The sequence below is a fragment of the Kogia breviceps genome, chromosome 19, assembly GCF_026419965.1.
Source record: "Kogia breviceps isolate mKogBre1 chromosome 19, mKogBre1 haplotype 1, whole genome shotgun sequence".
Taxonomy (NCBI): domain Eukaryota; kingdom Metazoa; phylum Chordata; class Mammalia; order Artiodactyla; family Physeteridae; genus Kogia; species Kogia breviceps.
Genome location: NC_081328.1, coordinates 48,961,258 through 48,985,564, shown reverse-complemented (window position 1 = coordinate 48,985,564; position 24,307 = coordinate 48,961,258). Strand labels below are relative to the sequence as shown.

General features: G+C 53.2%; 1 protein-coding gene across 9 annotated transcripts in view; it reads left to right on the top strand.

Moving 5' to 3' along the window:
• The first annotated feature begins 3,715 nt into the window (after positions 1-3,715).
• PGS1 (phosphatidylglycerophosphate synthase 1) overlaps positions 3,716-24,307 on the top strand; it is a 44,560-nt gene continuing 23,968 nt past the window's right edge. Inside the window, exons 1-7 of one of the 9 annotated variants that reach the window (XR_010838267.1) lie at positions 3,716-3,888; positions 12,855-13,044; positions 16,103-16,180; positions 18,136-18,235; positions 19,035-19,224; positions 20,288-20,466; positions 22,470-22,991. Coding sequence is in view for 5 of the 9 variants with exons in the window: in XM_059046475.2 (XP_058902458.1) it covers positions 3,749-3,888; positions 12,855-13,044; positions 16,103-16,180; positions 18,136-18,235; positions 19,035-19,224; positions 20,288-20,466; positions 22,470-22,991 (1,399 nt within the window). In the remaining 4 variants the exon portion in view is untranslated. The other 8 variants (XM_059046475.2, XR_009332464.2, XR_010838265.1 and 5 more) reach the window with 8 other exon arrangements.

Below are 24,307 nucleotides of genomic sequence, written 5' to 3'. Positions count from 1 at the left end.
CCCCACCCTTGGTGGAAAAGCACAAACTGGCTGGTTCCCTCCTGCAGCCGGGAGGCTCCAGAGCTCACACCTCCTGCCATGCATGCATTAATCAAACCAGCATGAATGAGTTGGCTTCTGGTGCCACGTCCTCTTCTGGGGGCTCAGTGCCTCAGTGCTCTAAGGCCTCACATTTGGGCGTGGGGGGCGGAGCAGGAAGACAAAAGACACACGACAATCAACCAATGAATAAGATTAGATCACAGTTCTTAATAGAAAGAAAATAAAATCCTGTTATGGGGCCAGGAGGGCCTTTCTAGGGGAGGGAGAGCTTTAGACAGAGCTCCGAAGGATGGGGGGGTGGGGGGCAGTGGTGGAGGACATTGTAAGCAGACAGAACAACTAACACAGAGATCCTAGGGCAGCAATGTGTGTGGGGAGTTTGAAGGGTGGTAAAAAGGCCAGGCTGGTGAGGCGGGGTGACAGAGTAGAAGAATGGAGGGGGATGCAGGCTGTGGCCCCAAGGCTGGTTTCATGCCATCCTTAGTACCTAGGCTGCATTCCCTACAAAACAAGAGTGCGGTCCTCAGAGGCAGCCCATCAGCCCCCAGGTCAAACTAACCTAGGAGAGCTTCTCATCACCGAGGCAGGAGGTGGGCTGGCCAGCCCCTTCCTCCCTCCTGAATTTGCAATAGCCCTGTGTTTGGGAGAGACCCTCGCTCACAAAGCAAGCTCTGGAAGGAGGGGCCTTCCTCTTACACTGGCATGATTTTCGGTCCAGGGAGTGAATCACAGACAGTGAGGCACGGGCCCTTGGCTCAGGATTTCCTGGTGTTTCCTGCCCGGGAGAGCAGCCCCGCTATCAGGGGCAGCAGCCCACCACTCCGTGACGTCAACTCTCCTTTTCATGAATGGGTTTCCTTTTCCGTTTGGGAAGACATGATCTCGGTCCATCAACCCTGTCATTCTCAGCCTGGTACCTCCTGTTTGGGAAGAAGCAAGCAGACTAACGAGAAGGCAGTGGGTGCAGACAGGAGGATGAGGGAGACTCGGCGGATGGGCTTCCGAGCCACCGAGGGGTTTCAGAGGACAGATGCTTTCTCGTCTGGGGTCATCAAGGTGTGACTTGAGAACCCCCAGCAGCTGTCGTCGTGTCTTCCCAGACTGCCTGTCCTCCAAGCAGCTTGGGGGTGCTCCCAGGCAGACTTTCTGGGCCACCTGTGTTAGCTGAGCGTGATTTGTCTCTACTTATTCTCCCTAACTAGCCCAGATGAGACTTCTTGGAGGAAACAGTGTTTGTGTGCTGTCACCATGTAAAAATGTAACCATCTAAAAAATTGCTCAATCCCTGAAAACCATTATTTAAAATTTTTGCAACTCTAAATGTGTGTGCTGTAGGGCAAAGTCATAGTTGCCTCACTCTGGTTGTAGCTCTGACTGTTTCAAAGTAGCCAGGAAGGCCAGAGGCTCTCGGTGTGTGGCTTCAGAAAGGACTGGGGTCATTGTCTGCTGTTTACACTTAATGTAAATACTCCTTAGTTTAACTTACCGTACTGTCAATATCTCTGTGTGCTACTATAGTTTACTTTAGATCAGAAATTCCCAGTGGGATGGTACTATGGTTGTTTGTCTCACTTAATATCCCACCCAGCAAAGCATCACATTGCGAAAAGAAGCTGCCAGCTCTTTTCAGGATGGTTGGGGTGCTCCTGTGGTCCACGTGGTGCTCATTGCCCAGCATCATGGTGCAGCCACTCAGCACCTTGACCCTGCAACTACCCTGTACCAGGCATGGTGCAAAAGTGGAACCAAGCAAGGGATATTTTCATTCTAGTTCCTGGAAATTAGGCAATTTGATGATTCTCACCACTTCTAACTTGGAAGAGTTGAATCAAATTCCGCCCTGTATTTGTAAAGCTATCTGAACTTAGAGGAAAAATTAAAATCTGAAGTACTCTCTGATTGTAAACAATTTGGAAATTCTTAAATAGCACCAAATAACCAATGTTAACATTTTGGTGTATTTAGTTTCAGTCTGTCTGTACCCACACTCTCAGATTTTTAACAAAATGGGATAAGCTCTATACTACTCTTTGAAATCTGGATTTTACTCTTAATTTCATTAACCATTCTTTTTTTTTAAAATAAATTTATTTTTAAAATTGTTGCTGCGTTGGGTCTTCGTTGCTGTGCACGGGTTTTCCCTAGTTGTGGCGAACGGGGGCTACTCTTCACTGTGGTGCGCGGGCTTCTCAATGCGGTGGCTTCTCTTGTTGTGGAGCATGGGCTGTAGGTGCGTGGGCTTCAGTAGTTGCGGCGTGTGGGCTCAGTAGTTGTGGCTTGCGGGCTCTAGAGCTCAGGCTCAGTAGTTGTGGCGCGCACGGGCTTAGTTGCTCTGCGGCATGTGGGATCTTCCCGGACCAGGGCTCGAACCCGTGTCCCCTGCATTGGGAGGCTGATTCTTTTTATTCGGTACGCGGGCCTCTCACTGCTTTGGCCTCTCCCGCTGCGGAGCACGGGCTCCAGACGCGCAGGCTCAGTGGCCATGGCTCATGGGCCCAGCTGCTACGCGGCATATGGGATCTTCCCAGACCGGGGCATGAACCCGCGTCCCCTGCATCGGCAGGCGGACTCCCAACCACTGTGCCACCAGGGAAGCCCTCATTAACCATTCTCTTTTTTTTTTTGGCCACACCGCGTGGCTTGCAGGATCGGCTTGTGAGACCTTAGTGCCCCAACCAGGGATTGAACCCCAGGGCCATGTTAGTAAAAGCACAGAGTCCTAACCACCGGACTGCCAGGGAACTCCCATTAACCATTCTTCTAGAACATACTTTTTTAAAATGAATGCACGGTCTTTCAACATAGTGATTTACCATTACTTAACCAACTCCCCAGTGTTGATTGCTTCCAGACTTTTGATATGAACAGTGCTCAGATGAACATTCTTGTAGGGAATGTATAATTCATATCCTCGGGTAATTTGTTGAAAGCAGAATTCGGAATGTTTTGTATCCTGTGTGTCCATAACCTTTTAACCACACAACACCTCCCCTCCCCGCCATAAGTAGGATATGATTATCTCCTACAGCTTTTCCAGTTTCCAAGTCCCAGCCTATGTGGATCCTGCCAAGGAACCACATGATACAGATGAGAGTCATCCGTTAGCTTTTTAAAATCAGCTACAAGAAAGTGTTCTTGGTTGTGGGGATGAGCTCCTTCAGCCTCTTTGGCCACGGAGCCGTAGTTCCCAGGGCCGGGTTACAGCGTGTGTATGCATTTGGGCGCACGGGGAGGACGGAGGGGTCTTTACTGCGCCTAGACTGGGTGAGCTGCTCTGTGCCCTGGAGCTGCAGGCCCGGGGCTGACAAGGTGAAAGATGGTCCCGCCTGGGTCTGGTGGGGATTTTCCGTTCTCAGTGCGCCCAGGTGAGTCAACGGTCACCCACTTCTGTACATCTTAGCTAACGCCTTGGAGCGGGGGCTCGGCCTGTCAGGTCCAGCCTGAACTTGGTGGTGGGGTCTGACAGGTGATTTCCCTCACTCTCCACCCCCAGCCGGTATCGAGACCGAGGCAGGGGATGCCTGTGCCCGCACCCTGCTCCTCCACGGCCTGGCCCCTGCGCGCAGCACACCTGCGCCCTCCTGGCGGGAAACGGAGGCTGCGGGGTGGGTCCGCCTCCCCTCGAGGCTCCCGCGCGCCGCCCGTGTCCGCGCGCGCTGTTGTCAATAAAGTTCTCGAGCGCCGGAAGCGGAAGCGGCGAGTCTCCATGGCGGCGGCGGCTGTGGCGGCTGGGCCGGTGTTCTGGAGGCGGCTGCTGGGCCTCTTGCCTGGCCGCCCCGGGCTGGCCGCCCTCCTGGGGCGCCTGTCCGACCGACTCGGCAGGAACCGGGACCGCCGGCGCAGGAGGTGAGAGAGCGGTGGGGCTGAGGGCGCGCCCGGCCCCGACCCTCATTCCGCGCCCCCGGCGTCGCGGTGAGCTCTCCGTGTCCCCGCGCGCGGGCCCGCCCGGCCCCTGCAGTCCCGCCTTCCTGCCGGCCTTCCCGGGGAGGGGGACCCCACCCGAGGTCGGTCGGGCCGGCCTGGGGCTGCGGAGGGCGAGCCCGGCCTCCGTCCTCGTACGCTGGAGCGAAGGGGCTGTGTGTGCACACCCGGGACGGTGGGGGTGAGTTCGTGTGTTGTTTTTGGGTCCCGGGGTGTGTGTGTTGGAGAGTCTTCGCGAGAGACACTGTTTGGGTCCGGAGGGGTCTTTTCCTTAAGCAGTCTTAGCTGCGAGGTGACTTGACGGGAGTGAATCAGCCCTGCTGGGATTCTGTGCCTGCAGCATTTCTCATATCCTGCCAGAGAGGGCTGTGAAGCAATCCTGAGTCAGGAACACTCAGGCCAGGGAAGAGGAACCACTTGAAGCCCCTTTTGCACTTAGTATAGGGCCTGTGTTCTGGAAAAGTACTGAAGTGAGTTATGGAAATAGTGAAGTAGGCTTTGAAGCAGTTCGTTCAGGCAGTGGTCTTTCGAAGTAAACATTTGCCAAGTACATGCTGACCTAAGAGGACCTGCTGCTGTTGCTAATATTAAAAAAAAAAAAAGACTTATGTGCAAATAGTTTTCTTGTTGGAGAGACTCGAGCCTTACACTTGTTTCTTAAGGAAAAAAATCTTGGAACTGAGTCTTTTTGCAGAGTTTGCGCCTTAGATTTTTATCTGCTACTAGGGTGAGATGTGATCTTCTGGCCTTTGGTAGAGAGATCTGTGGTCCAGTCATGTGTGCTGATTCTAGGTATGGAAAGGAACTTGCTTCTTATTGGGTTACTTTGGAAGATTTTCAGCAAAAATTCAGGTTTGACTTAGGGGATACTTGTTGTGGTAGAATCAGCCTAGGACGGAACTCTTGGAAGCTTACTGATCAGAAAAGCTTTAAGTTTCACATCAGTGAACCCGGTGGGAGTGGGGTGTAGAAGAGGTGGCCTCCGTTCTCTGTAATTGGTGCTTAGCAAAGACCTGTTTATTCCAGTGGGTAGTGAAGTCAGATGACTTCTACGTCCTGGTATCAAACCACTGAGAAATTTGGTTTAAAGTTTCAAGAAATGTTCTCAAGGACAAGATGTTTAGGCCATTTTGTCATTTCCTTTGTATGTATTTAAACTATACAGAAAAGCACTTCATGATTAATCACTGTTTAACATTGGAGTTGATTACTAAAGGCTGTTGGGGCAGTCACCACAAATTCTTTTAAGAAAGACATTTCTCTTGAGTGTTTTTCTGTTGGGGGGAGGACAGTGTGGCCGTGGAGATAGTCTAAATTGACTTCTTAAAAGTCTTTTTTGTAAATAGCATTAGTGGATGCAGGACTTGTGGCTCCATATTTCTTTTTGATTAAGTTGGTTAAGGCTCTGGGTCAAAAATTAAACCAGGAACTCAGTTAAATCACAGACATAGAAACACAAATGTCAGATATTTGCGTTTTATAATCCTTGGAGGTGATGCCTGTGCTAGGACGGAGAATAAATGTTTTGAGCAGTATTACTGCAGTACTGTGGGGTTCTGACCCTTTCTTTGCCTTATTCGGTTTGCAGATTTTTTTCTGCTTCTCTGTGGCCTGGGTGTTTGGGGTTACTCATGTCTGTATGGCCACTCACCTCCAGTGGCTGCTGACTTTCATTTCTTCTCCATTGTTCAGTTGCACCAACCGATTCCTCATTCCCCGAATGATGTGGTTTCTTGTAACTCTGATCATTGATTCATTGATAATAGTTTTGTGTAGCCATGAACTTATTTTAGATTTTAGCTTGCCAATCTGACTCAGCTGTTGGAGTGCCTGGTGAACCCTCGTGACTAGCAAGGGGAGTGGTGAGAGGGAACAGTTCTTTGCTGCAGTGGTTTCCTTTCAGTTCTAGAGACGGCCATAGTGACAGAGAACGCTATTTAAAATTACTTTAGGGGCTTCCCCGGTGGCACGGTGGTGAAGAATCCGCCTGCCGATGCAGGGGACCCGGGTTTGAGCCCTGGTCCGGGAAGATCCCACATGCCACGGGGCAGCTAAACCCGTGCGCCATGGCCGCTGAGCCTGTGCTCTAGAGCCTGTGAGCCACAACTGCTGAGCCCGTGCACCTAGAGCCCGTGCTGCAACAAGAGAAGCCACGGCAATGAGACTCCCATGCACCGCAACTAAGAGTAGCCCCCCCCCACTGCAACTAGAGAAAGCCCGCACGCAGCAACAAGGACCCAAAGCAGACATAAATAAATAAATTAATTTAAAAAATTACTTCTAATTAGTGACTTGGAAATACTGCTGTTTTTAATTAAGCAGGCATCTGACTCATTACCATGGACAGCTGGATTCATTCACTTATTCAGCATGCGTGTATAGAGCACTGCTGTGCTGTGCTAGGTACCAAGGAAACATACATAGTCCCACCTTCAAGGTGCTCAGACCCATAAACAGACAATAGTAAAGTAAGGTAGGAAAGGTCATGGCAGCACTAAGGCACACCTGGAAGTCACAGAAGGCTCCCTGGCGGTGATGATCTTGGAGCTGTGTTTTGGAGGCGTGTAGGAGTAGGCTAGGTGAGGAAGCGGGGAGCCAGTGTTCAAGGAAGGATAGTGAGTGTTGTAGGTTGATGGTGGCAGCAGCGGAAAGCAGCTCTGAGGTGCCACAGGAACTCAGACCGTTTCCAGGAGCCGACTGGGTACTGAGGAGGGACGGGAGGGAGAGAGAGGAGCTGGGCTGAGACCCAGCGAGCGAGGCAAGCTCTGAGAGTGCCTGTACAATTTCTCTTGATAATGGTCTAGGCCTGAGGGGGTGGGGCTTGTATGAAGTCATGGACAGTGGGAAGAGAAGAGAGGTCTGGACTGGAATCAGCTCTGGTGGGGGTTGTGTAGGGGGGTGCTGAGGAGGTAGGTCATGTTTCTGACTCGGGTGACCACATGGATGGTGGCATGCTTCACTAAAACAGGGAGCGAGAAAGAGGACCGGGTTTGGGGGATGACGAATAAGGTGAGTTCGGAGCGTGTCCGTTAGTATCCAGGTGGGTCCAAGTGGAGGTGCGCACTGCTCAGGTGAAGGGCAGATCCGGCGCTCAGGAGAGGAAGACAGAAACTTCAGGTAGTTTCTTGGAGTCATCAGACTACACAGAATTGACTTGTTATTTGGAGTATGAGACCTGGTGGAAAATGTGTCAAGAGGGCGTTAGTTCCTAACTGAGTTTGCTGCCATACAAGGAAATATTTTCTCTGTCGTCTCCTTTTTCTTTTTTTAAAAACTATTTTCAATTTGAGCTATGTGTGCAGAAAAGTGTTTATTTTTGAAACCCAAGTTCTGTTTTCTTTATTCAAGGTGTGTGTGTGTGTGTGTGTGTGTGTGTGTGTGTGTGTGTGTGTGTGGTGTGGTGTGGTGGTGGTGGTGGTGGTGGTGGGGTGTCCTAACTTTCCTGAGTGTAATAGGGAAACATAACCAGCAAACTGTTCTTTTTATTAGGTTTCCTTACCTTGTAATGCCAGCTCAACATACTCTTATTCAGCTTCTTAGTGGCTTCTACTCTGAGGGACCACCAGATTTCCAGAAATTACTTTTTCTCTGAGTTTTCTGATGCTGGGACCCAGTCCTCCTTATTCATTAGAGTTCAGTAGTGCCATCTCTTGTATTATAGCAGTAGAATGGGTGAGAGGGGGGGATATTTAGAATCAAAGCATGATTTCCCCAAATAATTCAAATTCGATCTTGCAGAGAATTAAAATAAGATTTGCAGGTGATTGACTTGTAAATTGTAGCTTTATTAGGTTCATATTAACCTGAGTACTCTCTGAGCACATTGCTGCTGCTGCTGAATTAGGCTGGTCCATCAGCTGTGTGCTCGTAGATAGAAACTAGGCTGGGATTGAAGCGGTCTGATAGATGATTCCCTTGTAAACACGTGATCCGAGTAATGTAAACGAGTCATTTTCACTGCCGGGAAGTCAGGCTGGTTGCAGCAGTTTGGATTAGTAGAATGTGTGAGTGGTTCTCGCAGGCACTTGGCTATGCCAGGTGCCTTTGGCTACGGAGGTGTGTTGTGTGTTGTAAGTATATGTTAGGTTTCTAGCGCCTTGATGTAATCGACTTTCTTTTGGACAAGCCAAGAGGAGAGTCACCGTATTGCCACATGCTGGCAGCCCCGGCCTCGTGCGGGACTTGTGGGAGTTCAGCGGCCGTTGGTCTTCTGTGACCTACGGGAATTCACACTCATTTCCCTTACTTGGGTTTAGGTCTTGCGTTAGTCAGGAAGGGCTGCCTGCTGCTGGGGCTGCAGGAAGTCTTGTCCTTTCGTGTAGTTTTTTGAGCCCTTTTCAGGAAGCGTTATGACTTGGTCTTTTCTCATCACTTCACCTCTTTACGTTTAAATGTGTGTGACGGGGGGAGGGTGGGTTTTTCTTAAAAAGTAGTTTCTGAAAATATTGCAATCCGGAGAGCTCAGTTTCTTTTAAAAACTTCTTTCTTTTTTCGTCGTTTTGTACAGATTTGGGTGGGATACAAACCACAGAGTGTGTACCACGAATCTTATAGTCCCGGGAGAGCTCATGGACCTTTAGACCATGACCCTGAGTGCAGGACACTTAAGTAGTGCCCTGGCATGGTACAGGGGGTTAGAGCTCTTGTGCCATCCACGGTGGAGTTGTGGTTAGTGTAGCAGACAGTCCTCCAGCATCACCGTTTTCTTCCTTCAAAGCCCTGCAGACCCTGTTTTGAAAAGACGCTAGGCAGTGGGCCTGCTTCCTCGTGTCCCATAGGGTGGGTGACACCACTGTGGCCCCGGGGGAAGCACCTGTGTCCTCTGAAGCCGTGAAAGCTGTGCAGGGCCTGGTGGAGGTGAAGTGCAGACCCAGGTGGGATTCTCTGGTGTTACCTTTCCTTAGTAGCACCTCCACTGCCCCCGTGAGAGCTCGGTTGGACCTCCAGGCGCACTGTCGTGCATCCTGAGGAACGGAGGATGCAAGGTGTGGCAGTATTTTTCCATGGAGCACCGGCAGCTTCAGAATGTTGGTGGAGTGGAAGACTCCTGTCTCCGCACACAAAGGAGAAATGCCTTCTCCCGTTTTCTGAAGCTTCCCTTGCTCATAGCTATGTTCACGGCCTCTCAGCAGCCGTTCTGCTCTCGCTGTTTCGGTTTGGCTGGCTACTCTGAACTCAAGTCCCGCTGCCGTGCTGTGCCTCTCACGAGTCGGGTGGGTGCATCGTCCTGTCTAGGGCAGGCTTCTGCTGTCCCTGCCTTAATGGTGGCCCCCGGACCACGGACAAGAGTGTTACTGCATGCTGTTCTTGGTCAAGGCGGTCCAGATATGGTTTCCTTTTAGAGATGCTGGGAAGAAACTTCCCTCTCTTCCCCACTGCCCTCCCCCTCCATACTCACTGTGCCCTCCTAGCGTCACCCCCCCCTCACCCCGTTCCCCCAGGCCCCTCTCCAGGTGGAGGGAGTGGCCCCAGGTCAGGGGTCCTCAGCACTTAGGCCCAGCCCACTCTCCAGCTCGGCGAATTTGTCTGCAAATTTCACAGGAAGCCCTAAATCACCTGGCTGGACCTTTCCCCAGAGTCAGGTGTCTGTGTGGGTGGTGGCTGGAGCCCACCCTTTGGAGAGGATGCCGTCAGTTTCACCTTCAGAATTGTGGGCTGAGGATTGTTTTGCACTGTTGTGGCGCCTCTGCCACCTGCTGAGGGCTGTAGCAAAGTAGTTAGGCTTGCCTGAGTTTGAGTACCAGGGCACGCCCCTGCTCTGGCCCTAGCCCTGTCCTCCAAACTTCCCTGATAATCCGGAGTAAAGGAGGGAGAGGGCTGCAGAACCTTATTATCTGGCCCCCCAGCCCCTGCCACTTCCTCCTCCTATAACTAGAAATGGGAGCTAGATGTTATCTAGAAAGAGATGATTCAGGGGAGTGCAGGCCTAGATGTGGAAATTGTATGTGTGTTTGTTTAGTTCTCTAAATGGTGAGTGTGAGCCCTGCATTTTTTGTAGAGTAACCACAGCTCCCTGCCTCCTCCCGTCTCTTGGGGGTTAGGGTTTTGACCTGGGACAGCGGCCTGGAGGGGGGAATTTCTTGTGCAGGTGGTCGGCCCCTGGAGGCTGGGATTACTGTGCAGCAGGGGCTGTGGCTGACACGAGGAGAAGTGTTTTCTGAGAAGATTCCCAGGCGTCCGTCATGGAAAGCGGGAACTCGCCCCGGTGGGGATCTGGCTGAGATGCACAGAGAACATGGGCCCCTGCGCTGGCTCCCACGGGGACTGGCTGCTTCTGCCCCAGCCCAGGTGCTGCAGTTAGATTTTGAGTGTCTGGGGTCTGGATGTGGTCTCGCCTCCTTTGCTGACCTTGTGGGGCCTTTATAGAACTCTGTGCTCAGGGCTTCCCTGGTGGCGCAGTGGTTGAGAGTCCGCCTGCTGATGCAGGGGACGTGGGTTCGTGCCCCGGTCCGGGAAGATCCCACATGCCGCTGAGCGGCTGGACCCGTGAGCCGTGGCCGCTGAGCCTGCGTGTCCAGAGCCTGTGCTCCGCAACGGGAGGGGCCACAGGAGTGAGAGGCCTGCGTACCACAAACAAAAACAAAACAAAACTCTGTGCTCCTTTTCCAAGCACCTTCCTCTTTGGAATGTGAAGTTACCACTCGAGGGTTGGGTCTCCTCCACGATGAATCCCTGAAACCTAATTGGCTTTCAGTTCTTCTCCTCTCTAACAAAAATAAACCTGTCAATACACAGGTTAAACAGGAAGCAACATTTAAAAAGCCCTCAGCAGATCTTGGACTGAGGCCCTGATCTGGACTTGGACTGAAGCTTCCCAGGAGAGCTGCGTGACAGGCCCGCGACCTGCCGAGCCCATCTCCTGGGTGGCGGGGCCCGACCCCCGTACAGTCGCTCTGTGTCTTCTCTGGACTGCCTGTTGAGCCCCCCCTGGGTTTTTCTGGCGCTGGTGGGTTTTGGCAGTTCCTGCCTCTTCCCTTTGCTCGCAGCTCTCCTCACCTGGAGCCCCCGCACTTCCTGTCTGAAGCCCACCGGGCGATCAAAGCCCATTTGGAAGGGAGGGTGTTGTGAGGCCTCCCCAGCAGCTCAGGCATCAGCAGCTCCCCTTTTTGGTCACTTGAAGCACATGCACCGCATGTATATTTTGACCTTTCCTTCATGAGCCTTAGCATTTTCTTCTGTGTTCTTAGATGATTTCAGGTGTGTACGCTGGTGAGGCCACCAGGTTTGTGGGCAGTGGTGCCCAGGCCGGCCGTGCCTCCCCCGAACACCATGGGTGCTCACAGGACCACTTGGATTGAGGCCCAAGTTGGCACTTGCCCTCTCCTGGGTTGCTGTGTGCCAAAGAGGTGTTTCCTCATCTTCCTTTTTGGGAGCGGCTCTGAGCCTGTTGGCTCATCTGAAGAACGCGTGGGGACTGACTGCGTGGCCTGGGTTGCAGGCAACGCCCTGGATATTTTTTATATGGTCTGAGCGATAAGTGCTGTGAGATTGGGAGATCAGTTGATCTTACAGTGCTGTGGGATTTTCCTCCTCAGACTATGTTTAATTAACGAACGTTAGACTTTAGGCCCCCTTTGTGGCTTCACGTTGATAGATTGTTGTGCACCTTTCCCGTTCTCATGGTTTTCCGTTGGACTGAAGGCGCTCCCTCTCCCCTCTGGAAGGTAGCCTTGAGCACAGCAGGAGCATGGCCTCCACTTTGGGGAAATCGAGGCCGCAGTCCCTTGTTTACACGTCTAGGCCTTTCATTTGCTGCTTGTTACCCGGAAGCCAGAGGAGTGTAGCAAGCTGATGGCTGGGAGTTGTGGTCCCCACCTCTGCTCGGAGGCCCATGGTGACCCCTGGCTTCCCAGGGTCCAGACCCGGTGTCTTCCACCCGCTGACTAAACTTTTCTTGGCAATGAGTCGCTGTGACAGCCTGGTGGGCTTTCTGGGAAGCACAGCTGTGGGCCATCTGGCGTGTGTGTAGGGACATTCAGGAACCCTGGGAAGATTCAGCGTTTTATCAGGAGGCAAGTGAATGAAATCATCTTCCTGGAATTTGTGGCCCTTCAGGCCTTGGGGTGTTTAAGCGTCCTTTCCCTAGAGTCCTTCTTGAGGCCGTGGTGAAGGTCACACGCTGAAAAGGATTTTCCTGCTGCTCTTTGCAGGAAGTCAGATGAGGGGCTGGTCGGTGTGGGGCTCTGGGTGTGCACTACCCTCCCCCGGCCCCCGCAGGTGTCTCGCCATCCGGACAAAGATGCGGCTCAGCGGGCAGGGGACCGTTTACTGCCGTCTTGGCCTCAGTGGACGGGAACCAGCCAGAGACGGGGTGTGACCTCTGAGGAGAATGTGTCCAGGGGTGAAGGGGCAGTAGTCGTCACTGCTGGCCCCTCTTGAGATGACCTCTTCCAGCGCCAGCTTTTCTCTCTGTATCTTGGTATTAAAGAGAAAACTTAATTTTTTCTGGGTCCTTCCTTGAATAAAAGCCCGTTTATCTCATCAGTCAGACAACCGGGGGTCTGGGTTGTACTCACCAGACTGAGACCAGACCTGCCCTTGCAGGCAGCCTTTGGCCGCTTTCTGCGGGTGGGTTCGTTGGGGGCATTAACCAGGCGATGGCTTTTCTGAGTTTACTTGTGGCTACTCTAAATTTTGAGTTGTTTGGAATCAGCGTAAAGTTTGGGGCTTATCCATAGGCTTTGGCAGTTCTTAAGTTGCTCAACTTGTAGGGGCTGAAAAATTCTTTTGCAGAGTTTGACTGGGACTCACTTAAGATGGTCTAGGAAATCTGAAGTTCGCGCCCCCCCGCCCCCCACAAAAAAAAAAATTCTTATTTGCCCACAGGAGCTGAGAGAGACTTGTGAGGAAGTATTTGAGAAGTGTGACCCTTTGTATGTCTCTTTCCCCAGGCCACCATGGCTGTTGTTGGCGCCTCTGCTGTCTCCAGCCGTCCCCCACGTCACCTCACCTCCTTGCTGCCTGTGTCCGGAGGGCGTGCATCGCTTCCAGTGGATCAGAAACCTGGTTCCAGAGTTTGGAGTCTCCAGCTCTCACGTCAGGCTGCTTGCTTCACCTGCAGAGTTTTTTGAGCTCATGAAGGTGAGTTGCGTCTGAGAGAGAGAGAGAGGCGGGGCGGGGGTGGGCCCAGACATGCAATCAGAGGTTTGGGGACATAAGGTTCGCCGAGTCCTGGGCCGAAGCACCTTGTGTTCTAGAAACTTTTGATGGCTGCTCAGCTTATTCCTGTGGGTTCCACCTGTTAGGTTTCAGCTTCACAGACGGCTGAGTTGAGCCGTGATCAGAAGCCCCCCTGAGTGGCTGATGGATGTCTCAGGTGGAGCAGCTCAGAGCTTGCGGGCACTGAGGGTCAGGTCCTAGGTTTTGGTTCTTGTGGACAGATTGATTCCCTTCGTTCCGAGTTGGAGGCGTAGGCTAGACGGGAGGTTTCTGAGAGCTTGGAGACCTCAGCAGGCACGTCCCCGCTGAGGACGTCTGGGAGGGAACGAACCGCATTCTGGTTAGGGCACGGCAGACTCCTACCCTGGCAGCATCTCCAACACACAGTAGCTCCATAAAGAAGACGACAGGAAATGGAGACATAATGACCTGTGGATGGGATTTGATATGTAGGAAGTGGCCGGGAGCCTCTCAGTTCAGTGGAGAGTATTTACAGGTAACTGGAAAGTCTGGATGATCTGGTGTTAGGTCTCGTGATCCTGACTCTTTCCCGTAATTCTGTCTAAAGTTTTTGTACCTTCTCTCTCTTGGTAGAGATGCTAAACTTTGCATTTGGGGTGGGGGGTTCAACTTACAATACATTAGTCAGGTGTTTATGCCACGTATAGTTATTTGTGGCTAAACTGCTCATCGGAATGAAGTAATTAAACGCTAATTAATTTTTAGTTACATGAATTCTGAGTTGGTATTAATACAGTGATGTTAGAATTAAGGTGTGATGCGGTCAGGAGGAGTGCTGGGACATAACAGGAAATACATGTAGATGTTCCTTTTTCTGCACAACAAACTCTAGTTCATTTGAATGCTTGCACATTTTCCCTCCTTTGCCCTGTTGTTCTGTAGATCCACTCTTAGCTTAATTTCCAGCTGGCTTATTCCAGTATGCTGTGTGTGTGTGTGTGTGTGCGCGCACGCTGCTTGACTCTCCTGTGTATCCTTGTTTGTGTAGAACTGATGCTGAGGCTGTTTGCTCTTTACTCCTACTTGGTTCTCTGCTTGGCTTGAAGAAACAGGTTTTTCAAAGGAGGTGGTTCTTAGTGTCCCAATCAACTCCGGGTGAAGGATGGACTGAGTCTCCACGTGGGGGTCCCCTGGCCTGGAGGTGAGGCCACGTGGCGCACCTGCCCGGGGTGGGTGGGGCTGTGGCAGCCAGGAGGGAGGCGAGGGGCTCAGCCCAGCAGTCCAGGAAGAAGCCAAGGCCACCGTTCCCTTCCTTCTGCACTGAGTCATGGGCGGGTTCTCTGGCACGTTCTGTGTGGAGCGGGATGTGTTTCTTCCTGGGACAGAGTGGCCCATGTTCCCTGAGAAGAGAGTGCAGCGTGGTTTCTGCCTGGGCCCAGGCCTTTGTGACAGCTGAGCTTGTACCAGAGGACCTGGCGCCATGGCAAACAATTGCATAGACTTTTGCTGCCCGAACTTGATTGCCTCACACCTTACTTGTTTTCCTCTCTTTCCTGTCTCCATACTCACTTTTCCCACAAGCAACCATCTGAATAAATAACAAAATGAAGGAAACAGCAAGCATAGGAAATTCTTTTGTTTGTTCCTTGCGTATAAGTCTTTCCCAGTGGTGTGTTGGTGTGTTTATCTAGTCAAGATGCCCCTCTTCCTCCGTTGACAGTGCAGGCTGTGGGGGCCATGTGGGAAAGCCAGCACGTGCGTGTGTCCTGCCTCCCCGGTGCCCTCGCCAGCTTGCCCTGAGGGTGGTGCTGCCCCTCTTCCTGCTCTTGACCTCCTCTGGGGCCTGGCCGCGCTGGTGAGGGGTCCGGTGTCCTCCCATGGCTGGAGCAGGTCTAGGGAGAGGACACTGGCTATTGGTACTGACGCATCATCTTCGAATGTTGGTGTGTTCTGTTTGTGTGTCTAGCTAGGTACCTGTCTGTCTGCATCTCAAAACTATTGCATGCTTGGACTTGCCTGGTGGCGCAGTGGTTAAGAATCCACCTGCCAATGCAAGGGACACGGGTTCGAGCCCTGGTCTGGGAAGATCCCACATGCCGCGGAGCAGCTAAGCCTGTCCTCCACAACTACTGAGCCCGCGCTCTAGAGCTGCTGAGCCTGCGTGCCACAACTACTGAAGCCTGTGCGCCTAGAGCCCGTACTCTGTAACAAGAGAAGCCACCGCGACGAGAAGCTCACGCACCGCAATGAAGAGTAGCCCCCGCTCGCCACAGCTAGAGAAAGCCCGCACGCAGTGACGAGGACCTAACGCAGCCAAAAATAAACATAAATAAATTTATTTTTTAAAAAATTACATGCTCATTATAAAACCGCAGCTATGCAGACGGGGCTGGAGTGCAAGTTTGCCCCCGCACTCCCTCGTCTGGCTCTGCTCCTTGGAGAGAGAGAGAGAGAGAGAGAGAGAGAGAGAGAGAGAGACACACACACACACACACACACACACACACACACACACACACACACACACACACACACACACACACACACCCTACCTATACTCTATACTCTGCTCCTTGGAGAGAGACACACACACACACACACACACACACACACACACACACACACACACACACACACACACACACACCCTACCTATACAGGTGTGCATGGGGTGGTGACAGGGGAACACAGTTTACGTTCTATTCAGTGATTTGCTTCTGTCCCTGCAGTGCACTGTGGACGTCCTCTCGGGTCAATGTACACAGACCTTCATTCTTTTCGTGGCTGTGCTGTATCTTATAGCATGGCTAGATCATGCCTTACTTTCAGGCAGAGTATTTTAAATTAGGGTTGTGGGTCCTTATCTGGTAGGTTTGGGGCTTGCTTTAAATATTAATTGGTGAAGATACAGGATAGTTCAGCTTGGAGTGTTATTTGCCTCCAATATCAAAGGACTGTATCTTTCTCAGTGAACTGTGAAAATGGTGATTATGAATTTTGAATTGTTTCTTCTCTTCAGGGGCAGATAAAAGTAGCCAAGAGGCGGGTCGTGATGGCGTCCCTCTACCTGGGGACAGGTCCTTTGGAACAGGAACTGGTAAGGTTTAAGCAGGGGTGGTCCTACTGACAGTAGTGAGTCACCCTAAAACCTCGGGCTGTGCAGAGCCGTCGAGTTGGGGTAGAGCCGCCCTCCTTGGCCTGCGTCTCGGGCCAGCTTTTGTTCTTGTTGCCCCAGATTCTGGGGCACGTCAGGAGGATCAGCTAGGGGTGTAGGGAGATGTGATCCTGGGCCTTCTGACCTCGCTGGCCCATGTCCTCCTCACCCTGCACAGGGGCCGTAGGCCGTCTGTCTGCCAAGCCGGGGCTCTGAGAGTTGTGACCCGCGGGCCAAATCTGGCCACCGCCTATTTATGTGTGGCCTATGGGCTAAGGATGGTGTTCACATTTTCTTTTTTAAAAATTTATTTATATATTTATTTATTTTTGGCTGCGTCGAGTCTTCGTTGCTGCACGCGGGCTTTCTCTAGTTGTGGCTAGCGGGGGCTACTCTTCGTCGTGGTGCATGGGCTTCTCATCGCGGTGGCTTCTCTTGGTGCGGAGCACAGGCTCTAGGCGCTCGGGCTTCAGTAGTCATGGCTCGCGGGCTCTAGAGCGTGGGCTCAATAGTTGCTCTGCCCGTGCGCCACCAACTACTGAGCCTGCGCTTCAGAGCCCGCGAACCACGACTGCTGAAGCCCGTGCACTTAGATCTTACCCCATGTGGGATCTCCCTGGACCAGGGCTCAAACCCGTGTCCTCTGCTTTACGTTTTCAATGTTTGACAAAAAATCAAAAGAGGAGTAGTAATTGTGTCACATGAAAAGCATGTGAAATTCAGATTTCTGTGTCCATAAATAAAGCTTTATTGGAACATAGTGACTCTCATTAATTTTTGTTTTGTCTATGGCTGCTTTCTTGCTGCAGTGGCTGAACTGAGTAACTGTGACAGGGACCATCTGAGCTGCAAAGCCCAAGATATTTACTCTCTGGTCCTTTATAGAGAAGGCTTTCTGAGTCTGTATTAGAGGAGCCAGCATTGCAGGTTGAGCTGGCTGTTGCTTTCGCCCAGGGCTGGTGTCGGGTGCGGGTCTGCAGCCAGCCTGGCTCCACCTAGACTTGCTGTCATGCCGTGCCTGTCCCTTCCAAGGAGACACGTGGGGCTGGGAAGGAGCAGACGTCACCCGTTGTGTAGCGGGTGCTTCCTGTAGGATGAGCCCAGTGCAGAATCTGTAGATTGAGCTGAAGTGAGTGTCAATGAGGTTGTTGTGTTGTCAGAGTCCCTGGATGGCTTTGTACTCTGAGGGAGTCAGATGGACCCTTGCCCATAGCAAGTGTTGTTTCTTGGTTTGCCTTGTTCAGAAACCCCCGGGGCAGAGCTGGAAGAGAACAGGGGCTGTGATAGAGGATGAGGGGGAAGGGTAGGGGGCAGGAGAGTGCCCACCCCTTCCCTTCCTGTCTGAGGAAGGGCTGCCCCACTTTCAGGACGTGCTAAGTCTTAGCTGCCAGCTTGGGAAGCATGTTTGTTCTCCTGGGAGAAGAATGCCACGTCCAGCCTGTGCAGAGTGGCAGTGGGCAGGTTGTGTCTTGGATTTATTCGTTCAGCAAATACTTACCGAGTGCTCTCCGTGTGCGGGGCGTGGTTTGTTGTGTGCCTGTAAGGATGAGCCATTGGAACGTGTGTGGGAGCTGGTGTCTTAGTGTTTTCAAGAGCGGCGAGGTCCAGACCCTTGGGCTCTGCGTCCCTGACCCCCAGAGCCCTCATCCTGCCAGGCCCGGGCCGCAGACGCCGTGTCTTCGGATTACGGTTCCCGTGGTGGCCTCAGGTGAAGAGGTTCTGCAGCTTTGGCTTCTGGGCAAGCTTCTGGGCTGGTGTGTGCGTGTACATGCTTGTGTATATGTGTGTGTTCAGAGAGGACCATGGGGGCATTAGCTGACAGGTTGGTTCATTTCTTTAATACGTAACCATCTTTTCAGATCTTTCATTTCTGTTCTTTTGGGGTCTTTTCTTGGCAGGTGGATTGCCTAGAAAGCACTCTAGAAAAGTCACTCCAGGCGAAGTTTCCTTCCGACCTCAGGGTGTCCATTCTCTTAGACTTCACGCGGGGCTCAAGAGGTAGGTCTGACGCCCTCCCTGGCCCCCTGATTCTTCCTCGTTCAGGAAGAACGAGGAATTACACCCTCTATGCCCTGTCCTCAGCCAGCAGCAAGGCTATTTGAAGCCCGTCTGGGCTGGCCCAGGATGGCCTGTCCGTCAGGATTCTGTCTGCAGCAAGTGACCAACAGTCCAAGTAAAAATGACTTTGGGAAAAAGAGAATTGTTTTGACTTCCACGTCTGATCTGGTTCGGTTGGGTCGTGATTTGGGGCTTGGACCTTTGGGCTGGCTTCATTCTCTGGCTCCTTGCGGCAGCCTCTGGCAGTCCCAGGCCCATCTTGCCGCATCTTGTCCATTGGAAGAGCATCTGCTTCCCTCGCGGTCAGGCTGGAGCTCCTGCGCAGCCTGCCTCGGGCTCTGTGCCGGGCTCCTGAGTGTGCTGACCGGCCCACCCTGGGCCTGTGTGCCTTCCCAGAGCCAGGGCGGACAGAGTCATCTTCAGCCAGAGCAGAAATGAGAGAGCGGGTTGGGTGGTGCCCCCTGGGAGGAGATTGGGCGCATTTACCAGGAGGCGGTTAGATGGGTGCCGTGGGGCTGGAAGGGTGGATGTCCACTACACCGGCCGCTCAGTCCTGCCCCGAGATGTGGTGGGTGTCCAGGTAGAAGCTGTCTGGGAGCCCCTCTGGCTGAAAACAGCCCCCGGCGGTCTGACTTGGACAGCTGCGCAGGCCCTTGGTAGGTGGTGCTGCACTGGCGGGCTGCGTGTTTTTCCGGTGTGACTCTGCCGTCCTTTCTCTCCTGCTTGCCCACGTCTTCAGGAAGGAAAAACTCTCGCACCATGCTGCTCCCACTCCTGCAGAGGTTTCCAGAACAGGTCCGAGTGTCCCTCTTCCACACGCCTAACCTCCGTGGGCTCCTCCGGCTCCTCACCCCCGAGCGCTTCAACGAGACCATCGGCCTCCAGCACATCAAGGTGTACCTCTTTGACAACAGCGTCGTCCTGAGCGGGTGAGTTGGCTTCCTTCCGTCGGGGTCTCCAGGGCAGAGACCGGCAGGACATGGAGAAGGGAAGGTCCATCCCCACGAGCCTTCGAGGGCCTGCTGCTACGTGTTTAGTCTGGTTGCCTAGCCCTCCCGGCGTCTTCCCGGTGTCCTGTCTGCCATGGAAGCTGGAAGCCACGAAGGGCGACTGAAAGCTGGCCATGGTTTACTGAGCCCTTACTCTGAGTTTGCTCCTGGGTGAGCCCCTCGTGTACTGTCTCAGCTAACGCTCACTGTCACCCCGCGTGGTCTTTCCCTCACTTTGTACACAAGAAACCCGAGAGGACAAATAAGTTTGTCAGGCAGGGCCGGGTGGGAATCCAGGCCCCTTGGGGGACACTGGGGCCGAGCCCGAGTGGTCCTTGGCTCTGTAAGTGTCCGCATCTCCTCTCGGTGGTCAGCTCGGTGAGGGGATGGCCTTGCGGTCACTCCTCTGTGTCACCTTAGTGTCACTCTCGCCCACCTCTTGTGAGTGGCCAGGCTCAGTAGCTGTTTATTTTATTTTATCTATTTATTTATTTATTTTTGGCTCTGTAGGGTCTTCGTTGCTGCACGTGGGCTTTCTCGAGTTGCAGCGAGCAGGGGCTACTCTTCGTTGCGGTGCGCGGGCTTCTCATTGCAGTGGCTTCTCTTGTTGCAGAGCACAGGCTCTAGGCGCACAGGCTTCAGTAGTTGTGGCACGTGGGCTCAGTAGTTGTGGCACGTGGGCTCAGTAGTTGTGGCTCGTGAGCTCTAGAGCACAGGCTCATTAGTTGTGGCGCACAGGCTTAGTTGCTCCGCAGCATGTGGGATCTTCCCGGACCAGGGCTCGAACCCATGTCCCCTGCATTGGCAGGAGGATTCTTAACCACTGCGCCACCAGGGAAGCCCATCAGTAGCTGTTTGTTAATTGGCTGCTGCTGCTGCTGGTACATCCTGATCCGAGTTGGTTGCTCCCCTGCTCCTGCTGGTGACCCTGAGACCAGGGTCACCAGGACTTGCTGTCGCACCCTGTCGCCTGAGTCCTCACCTGCCGCTTTCCTCCCTGTAGCGCAAACCTGAGTGACTCCTACTTCACCAACCGGCAGGACCGCTACGTGTTCTTGCAGGACTGTCCTGAGATTGCAGACTTCTTCACGGAGCTGGTGGACGCGGTGGGGGACGTGTCCCTGCAGTTGCGGGGGGACAACACGGTGCAGGTGGTGGAGGGGATGGTGCATCCTTACAAAGGTAGGGTCCTGGACTCCTCGCCCTCCTGAGCCTGGGGGTGGTGAGGGTGAGGAGGGCACGCCTCTGGTGGCCTTGCCACGGGTTTAGGAGACTTGGGTGGCAGAGCCTTGTTCTGCTTTTGTCTTTGGAGCCAGACAGATGTGACTCACTGGCTATCGGTCATGCTCTGTGGGTGAGGGAGCCACCGGGGAAGGTGGGATTGTGGGCTTCGGGTCTGGGTGCCCGCGGGAGTGAGCCGGGAGCCTGCCCTGCACTTACAGGAAGGAGCCTGCTAAATGGCCACCCCCCTCAGGGCCACCTCCCGTGACTCTGGAGCACAGAGGGTCTGTGGCTCTCGGCTCCATTGAGGTCTGCGGCCTCCTGCCTGGAACGTGAAATCAGAGAGTCCTCGGTCCTGCTCACTGGAAACAGGCAAACCCTGGCAGCTAGTGTTCCCGGGCTATTTGCATTCCTGTGATTCTTGTGGCCGTGGCTTCCTGGTGGCCTTTAAGGAGGCCTGCTGCTGAATTTGCAGCCGTGTCAGCAATGTGGGGAACGGGTTAAACCTAGCCCATGTGCGGAGAAGAGCCAGAAAGGAAGCATCTGAGTGGGGATGTCTGGCGGGAACCCTGTCTCGGGGGCCTGGGGATCCGTGCACTGTGGAGCCAGCCCGTCATCTGTGTGCCTGCCCTGCCTGCCGCCACTATGCCTGTGTGCTAGAGTAGTATGATAATTACTACTATGTTTTAAATTTCAACAATGAGAATTTTTGGAAGTCTGTTTTCTCTTTCATTATATGAGTTACCTACATAGTGTTCTCAGTTTTACCCTCTGGCTCACAAAGCCTGAAATATGTACTGTCTGGCCCATACAGGAAACACGGGCTGACCCCTGATCTAACTTAACAGGCCTGGCATGAATATGCAGAAAAAAGGGCCCCCATTTGGGGAAGAATTGAGAGCACGCTCAGAGGGCGTGGGGGGCTGGGCACAGCCGTGTTCGGGACCAGGGCAGCTCAAGAGAAGCAGTGAGTGGGCGGCCCCCATGGTGGCCGCCGTTGGTAAGGAGGGATCCCTGCAAGCAACGTTCCTCCTCTGGGCGGCTGCCCAGCCCTGGAGGCACTCGGGTGTGCGCGCCTGTTCCCAGCCCAGAGCGCGTGAGCGGTGACCAGGACGGTCGTGCTGCCCGTCTCTCTTGTTGATCAGCCCTGCCCGAGGCTTGCTATTCTGTCAGTTTTTCAGAGAATCGACTTTTGACAATGTTGAAGTTCCCTATTTTTATATTGTATATTGTTGTTTTCTTTTAATTTCTGCTTTATATAATGTCCTTCCTGTACTGTATTTTTTGGCTTTTCCTGTTGTTTTTCCTCCTAACTTCTTGAGTTGGATGCTTAGCTCATTAACTCTCTTATCATCTCGTGATAGAATTTAGACTCACTTCTCTTCCCTTCATTGTGTCCATGCAGCCACTCGTCACTGCTGTCCGTGTGAAAACAAGGCCCAGAGCCTGCCTGTTCACCTCTGACCCTTAGTGGCCCCCTTTCCTGCTCTCTGGTCATACTTAAACGTGTCTCTGTCGGACATGTGTTCTTTCTGACGTGTAACACGCACGCTAGTCACGGGTGTGCAGCTTAGGTACGTGTTCATAGTGGGTTGGCTCCCAGAAGCCTCCTCGGGTCCCTAGCCAGGCATGACCCCCCGAGTGTGCCCACTATCCTGACTGCTGTCGCCCTCAACTAGTCTTGCCTGTTTTTGAACTTTTCGTAAGTGGATTGGTAGAGGCCTTTTCATTTCCCCCTGAGTGCAGGCTTCTTGTGGCAAGACCCTTTTCCGGGCATTTCTGTCCACAGAGGAGCCTCACATGGGCCTGGTGTCTTGTGCTCAATTGAGATGTGTTTGGTGAAGGATCAGTCGTGGCATCTGTGCTTGCCTGTCACGTGCCATGTGGTGTGTCTCCCGTGCTGAATGGGAGTCCAGAGCCTCCCTTCTCTGCTCTTGACTCCCCTTTGCCATGTCTCCCTTTAGGTGACCGGGCTGCGTATTGCAAGGCAGCCAATAAGAGGGTTATGGATGTGATCAACTCAGCCAGGACCCGCCAGCAGATGCTGCATACCCAGACCTTCCACAGCAACTCCCTCTTAACCCAGGAAGATGCAGCAGCCGCTGGAGACCGGAGGCCAGCCCCAGACACCTGGATTTACCCATTGATCCAGATGAAGCCCTTTGAGATTCAGATCGATGAGATTGTCACCGAGACCCTGCTGACAGAGGCCGAGCGAGGCGCAAAGGTCTACCTCACCACCGGCTATTTCAACCTGACCCAGGCCTACATGGACCTGGTCTTGGGCACGCGAGCCGAGTACCAGATCCTGCTGGCCTCGCCGGAGGTGAACGGCTTCTTCGGGGCCAAAGGGGTGGCAGGTGCCATCCCGGCTGCCTACGTGCACATTGAGCGGCAGTTCTACAGTGAGGTGTGCAGCCTGGGGCAGCAGGAGCGGGTCCAGCTGCAGGAGTACTGGCGGAGGGGCTGGACGTTTCATGCCAAAGGTACGTGGCAGCCGGCTGGCCAGAGGACGGCCCCCATGCGGGACAGCCGGAGGGTGGGCCAGGTGGCCCACTTGTTAGCGCCCATGGTGCCGGTGCCGGTGCCTGCCTGGTAGAGCCCTGCCCTCCCCCGTCTGTCTTCATGGCAGCCCTGCGGGCGCATCACATTCACTGCATTTATGTGCATTTCAGTTATGCGAGATCTCTCCCAAAACTTATAAACACAGATCATTTGGGGAGCTGTTTTAAAAAATATACACGTAACCTCTCCCCTCAAACACATGAAAAGGCACGTGCTTTAGTCTTTCTGTGATCATCCGAGTTCTCCCGCATTGGCCCTGCCCTTCTTGGGGACAGAGGGGATTCGTTAGGGATCATTTGTTTGGCATCAAACAACCCACTTTTTCAGTCCCTTCCTCACCAGTCCTGTTTTTTCCCCTACGTGCCAAACCTTCGTGTTTCTTTTTTTTTGATAGCTGAGAAAACTGAGGCTATCTACTTAGAATGTTTACGTGTACAGGGCTGCCCCAGGGTGGGTCAGCGTATTGTAGTGGTCTCTCTTGCACAGTTGTGTGTGTCTGTGGAGCAGCCTACATGTGGCACAGTCCCAGGGGATAGCCACGATGTGAACAAACGGGTTTAGCACCCTGTGCTTAGCAGTGGGACCACCGGCTGCTTCTCCACGCCAAGGGCACCTGTCTCTCGAGTGTGACTGCTCCTTTCTGTGCTCCGGGAGACCCCATGGCCAACTCGGTTAGTTCTGTGTCTGAAGGAATAGTAGACAGTGTGGGGACCCCAAGCCCTGACTAAGGTGCCTGGCTTTCCTGACTTCTCGCTGGCGGTTCAGAGACCCATTTTGCTCCTGTGCTGGTCCTGGGGGCTTCCGGAGAGCCTGAGCAAGGCAGGAGGGGGATGGTGGTGTCATGGCCACTCATCTATGTTGTTTAGACTTGAGATCACTTTGAACCCTCAGGTTGGACTCTTGTTTCCTTAAACCATTGGTTTCCATTTGGAGGTATGCTAGGAAATTCCCCCAGGCCACCCTAGGCCTCCTGGGCCCAGCCCTCTGGGATTGGGTGGTTTCCACTTGCTACTGTGAGGCCTGCGTGCCTGCTCAGGCAGGTGGCACTGTCTGGTGTGGGAAGTGAGCTCTTCCATTGTACCAATCCTGGATGTGTCATGGGCTAAACCCGGCCGGTGGCTAGGTGTCTCCGGGCAGGCAGGCCAGCCCACGGGGGTGTGGAAGGTATTTTAGGATTGGCTCTGTTACTTCTGAGAATAACAGTGGTGCCTGGGGTGGGGTAGTGGAGACCGAGAGC